Below are 4380 nucleotides of genomic sequence, written 5' to 3' on the forward strand. Positions count from 1 at the left end.
AAAACGCGGGTCAAGATGCCAAACTGCATATTATTATTTCTACTTAAGTAACTATAGCTTTTTAGCCAAAAATATTTACAGGTCCAATTAGAACATGTCATACAATTTGAGGGCTAATCTTGCAGTTAAACATTTTTCCTAACTATAAATACACATGATAATGTGGGGAAATTATGTTATTGTTTATTGTATGTTCCCCTGTCACTGTCTTGCCAAGTTTGAATAAGGAAAACATCATGGAATGGACGGCCCTGGTGAGTTACTGCTAGTCGGTGGCTCTTCGGAACAGTGGGTTTGTACAACTCTTGCTGGTCCTTAAATTGAAAACCAATTGTCGTAGGTTAGCAAGGGCCTTTGGATCACTCTGCAAAAGGAATTGAATATCAAGTATAGGGTTTAGGGTTTAACCATTCTAATTCGCATGTGTTCATATGCACGAAATGAAGTTTTAAAGCTTACCCGAACGATGTTAGCATATTTGCGATCTAACAACTTCCATGGAACGTAGCTTGACAATTGTGGCCTTGTCCTAAACACGGAGTTTCATCCATTAAACAATGAACTAGTAAGATTAAGACGTGTGTTTTTAGCTAACCTTTCGTTTTCGGAGAGCCTGAGGTAACATCCGATGATGTTTCTGATGAGGCAAGTCATATTTTCTGCATCATCTTCACTAAGGTTTTCAACCAATTTCCCCAAACATTGGGATACTGAGAGATATCGTTCAGCAAGAATGAAACAGTACTTGAACCCTTTTTCACTTTGTAAGATTCTGTAAATTATAAATGTGGACACCTGTATCATCCATTATTGTATTAGCAGATGATACTTGATAATGTTAAACATATTAGCATCAAGAATATAACTAAGAAGCTTGCATTTTTAAGATATAGTAACGCCATAGATGATACAATTATGATGCTGAAAATTACAATATGTCTTATAAGCTCATTGGTTTATTCCCAAAGATGTTTACTTTTTTCCTTAGTTTCATTTTCATGGACTTCTTAAGATTTCATTGCTCTTATTTTTACACTGAAAATGTAGAATAATACACTATAGTCACAATATCACATGGTGTCTAAGTAAGTTACCCTGGAATTTTTTTCCCTAACCCTAGAATCCAAGTAACATAGTTGTGTACAATTTTTTCCTGTAATATATTTTTTTTAAGGCAGAAAAATTAAGGTTAATATATAATTTGATACTTATATATGATTTTAATGTTCAATTTTGATAGCTAAGTTTTTTTTTATATTCGAGTTTTTCTTTGTCTTGTACAAATACTTATATTTGATTTTAATATTTATTTTGGTACCTAAGTTTCGTTTCTATTTAATTTGGTATCCAAACTAAACATCATGTGGCCCAATAATATATTTCACATATATGCTCTAGTAAAAAAAAAAACTATAGGTCTCAAATTGAACATTGAAGTTAAACGTAAGTATTTATATAAGACAAAAAAAACTCAAGAATCAATTTAAAAGAAGTCAGGTACTAAACTAAATATTGAAACTAAGCTCAGGGTGCTAATCCTTACTCGTGAGTAACCGACTCTCAAACCCCCTTTTTTTTAGATTTTGTAGACCAAAAATCATCATTTTAATAAATTTAAACTTTTTAAATTACGAGGTGATCCGATCACACCTAAATAAAAAGGATAGGTGGCGACTCCTATGTTCGTTTCCGTTTTCAAAATCAAAGTTGACCCCGTTTTCAAAAAATAGTTTTGATAGCTTGGCGACTCCACTAGGGATTTAAAAAAGAGAGTCAAGCCACGAGTTGATTACTTTTTGTCTTTTTGTCGAAGACTGAAAACTTGGTTTAAATTTACGATCCTCTCGTTGTATTTCACCCGTTTTTATTAAGAAAACTCAGGTATTGGATTAAATATTGAAACCAAATATAGGTATGAAATATTAACCCAAAATTTATCAGAAAGGGCCTGAAAATAATGTCAAAATTGTAACTTTCCAATCAAATAGTATCTTTCTTTTAAGTATAACCTCAAGTCACTAGTCATCGTTTTAGTTCTTATCCATTGTTGTTAACATTAGATGACATGAGTATGAACGTAAAAAGGAGAAAAAAAAAGAGTGAAGAAATAAGTGAAGCAACAGTTATAGGTTTGTATATTAGAAGAAAGTGCAGTGACTCACTGTTCTTTACAATGTTTTGCCAACCTGCATGCAGCGTAGGCAACTGGGAAATATTTGAGTAGAAAGCAGGTACTCTATCACTTCTGGATCCTCTACCTGCACAGTTCCAAAACTCCATCAACATTAGTACGAATCATATTAACTGGGGAAAAAAACATTTAAATCAACTCCATCATGACCTTTATGTATGTATGTATGTATGTATGTATGCATGTTTTCTACGAGAAGTTGACATGAAAAAAAAGAACAGAAGGTGTTAAGTGAAGCTACCTTTGCTAGGGACCCGATCACACCTAAGCTGGTAATCCTTAGACATTCATAGCTCTTTTCATTGCTCATGGTGTTCAAGAAGGGATAAAGATACACTGGCATTGTAGCTACAAAAGAAATATCTATTTCAATTAGAGTAGCCAACAATAATTGAATTTGATGACTCAAAAGTGAAGTTACCTCTGTAACGCCCCAATTTTCGGGAATCCTGTGAATGTTGGCATAGGTTTAATTATGTTAGTGGGCCTCTAGAAAGCCCAAGCTTAAGATAGAACCCGGCAATTTTAGTTAATTTTTGTTCCATAAGAAAAAGGGGGTGAAATGATGAAATAGGACCTATGTGAAATGTTTGAAAATGCTATAGGCTAAATTGAAGTGGCCAAATAAATAGGAGTGCAAAATAGGAGGATTTGCATGACAAACCTCCCATTTTACATGAAGTGGCCAACCATCATGTTGTTGTAGACAAAATGTACACTTGATATCCATAATTTATGGTACAAATTGATACAAATTGATAATAGGTTAGGTAAATGTTCCATGATAATGGGTTAGGTAAATGTTTCATGATAATAGGTTAGGTAAATGTTCCATGATAATGGGTTAGGTAAGTGTTTCATGATAATGGGTTAGGTAAATGTTTCATGATAAGAATATCATGTCTTTTGTATTAAAGAATTAAATAGATGAAATATGAAGTTTTATTAAAAGAAAAAGGGGTGAAAAGAACAAAGTTTTGTCCATCTTTGTTCATCATAGCTGAAAGTTAGAGAAGAGAAAGGAGAGGAGAAAGCTCTTGAGTATTCGGTCATTAGGAGGAGGAAAATTGAAGGTAAGTTCTTGGTACCTTGCTTCTATTTTGAGGTTCATGAGTTCTTCTTGATTCTACCTTAACTCTTGAAGTATATTTTGATTTTTAGTTGTGTTGTGAGCATTTAGTCATGAATTAAAATGAAGGAAATGGTTGTTGTTTCATGTTCTTTTGATGAAAATGGAAGATAGGTGAAGTTGAGCCAAACAAATGAGCATGCATGTGCCTTAGATGTTAAAGGGAAAAATCAGCTAACATGTTGTGCTTTAAAATGATGAAATGGAGATTATACTTAAGTAAAATCATAGATATGTGATGATTGATTGGTGATATACATGTTTAAATAACAAGCATGCAAGGTATGTGTGAAAGAGTGATTTGGTAATAAATCTGCTTGGGACAGCAGCAGTAACGTGACTTTGAAAAATCACCATAAATTGTGGGAGATGAATTAGAAGCTGAATAAATTATGTAATTAAAGCTTATTGAGTCTAGTTTCTAATGAAGTAAACAAGAACATATTTTAAATTCTGTACAATGAGAAATTTGATTCGTAATGAAGAGTGGTCAGATTAGTCAAACAGTGAAACATGGGAAACTTTGAGAAAAATCTGGTATTGATTGGATAAACCAAAAATTCTGAAAATTTTATGGATATAAGATATATGAGTGTATTTTTAGGGAAAATTAACGGAACTTGGTTTGGAGTCTCGTAGCTCCAGTTATAAATGATTTAGTGACTGTTGCTCAAGAAGACAGCTTGCAGTGAAATTATGATTATGTGGTAAACATTGACAAAAATTTGTTAATGGGTTGCTTATTGATTTCTTATAAGCTTACTATGATCTGTAGGTGTGGTTGGCCGAATATTGTAAGGGGTTAATACGTAGTTTGTATTTGAATAGTTAGATTAACGTGTTAGTAATCCAATTGTAGGCGGTTCGTGTGTGGATCTCAAATCGAGATATCGTCATAAAAAATGTGTGTAACTAACACCCTCTTTCTTAGTCTAGATCGGCAAAAGTCGAAAAGCCGAAATGCCGAAAACCGGTATTTTGTAGATTTGCGAGTGTGTGAATGCTCGTGAGGTAAATCGATTAATGTTTTTGGTAAGCTGCAAAATTTGGATTGCAAAGT

General features: G+C 33.1%; 1 protein-coding gene across 1 annotated transcript; it reads right to left on the reverse strand.

Moving 5' to 3' along the window:
• Nucleotides 1–265: 265 nt before the first annotated feature.
• LOC108474046 (uncharacterized) lies at nucleotides 266–2534 on the reverse strand. The gene is made up of 5 exons (XM_017775933.1): nucleotides 2433–2534; nucleotides 2187–2258; nucleotides 596–795; nucleotides 460–529; nucleotides 266–364 (listed from the first exon to the last, which is right to left on the reverse strand). Exons 1-5 carry the CDS (start codon nucleotides 2532–2534, stop codon nucleotides 266–268), a joined length of 543 nt encoding a protein of 180 aa, XP_017631422.1.
• Nucleotides 2535–4380: the final 1846 nt, after the last annotated feature.

The sequence above is a fragment of the Gossypium arboreum genome, chromosome 7 (genome assembly GCF_025698485.1).
Source record: "Gossypium arboreum isolate Shixiya-1 chromosome 7, ASM2569848v2, whole genome shotgun sequence".
NCBI classification, from domain to species: Eukaryota; Viridiplantae; Streptophyta; class Magnoliopsida; order Malvales; family Malvaceae; genus Gossypium; species Gossypium arboreum.